The sequence below is a fragment of the Fukomys damarensis genome, unplaced genomic scaffold (assembly GCF_012274545.1).
Source record: "Fukomys damarensis isolate Sample0158 unplaced genomic scaffold, DMR_v1.0_HiC HiC_scaffold_16, whole genome shotgun sequence".
NCBI classification, from domain to species: Eukaryota; Metazoa; Chordata; class Mammalia; order Rodentia; family Bathyergidae; genus Fukomys; species Fukomys damarensis.
The window spans coordinates 10,304,407-10,304,806 of NW_022900928.1; the positions used below are offsets into that span (position 1 = coordinate 10,304,407).

The following is a 400-nucleotide window of genomic DNA, read 5'->3' on the forward strand; positions in this document are numbered from 1 at the left end:
TTGGACTTCATTGTCAGAGCTGTCACTTTTCAAAGCGCTGTAGCGGGCGGGCCGTTATAAAACCATCACCTCAGCCGGTCCGAGGACCTCGGAGGAGTCGCGGGCGCCCAAGAGGGACCCTTACTTGGAGACGTTTGCCAAGTCCGGGAGGAGGACACCGGGAGGGCCGGGAAGAGAGGCCTCATCCTCCGGCCGCGGGAAGGAGGGTTCTGTCGCCCGCCCCGCTCCTACCATGATGTTCCCCGGGCTCCTGGCGGCACCCGCGGGGTACCCGAGCCTCCTGCGGCCCACGCCCACCTTGACGCTGCCCCAGTCCCTGCAGTCCGCATTTTCCGGCCCCTCGAGCTTCCTCGTGGAGGATCTGATCCGCATCGGCCGGCCCCCCACTTACCTGCCCCGC

The 400-nt window shown here is 66.8% G+C and overlaps 1 protein-coding gene across 1 annotated transcript in view; it reads left to right on the forward strand.

Annotated features, from left to right (window-relative positions):
- Window positions 1-232: 232 nt before the first annotated feature.
- Window positions 233-400, forward strand: part of Dbx1 (developing brain homeobox 1) — a 4,728-nt gene continuing 4,560 nt past the window's right edge. Inside the window, exon 1 of the mRNA XM_019206969.1 lies at window positions 233-398. Within this exon, the coding sequence (XP_019062514.1) occupies window positions 233-398 (166 nt within the window). The remainder of the gene's footprint in view (window positions 399-400) is intronic.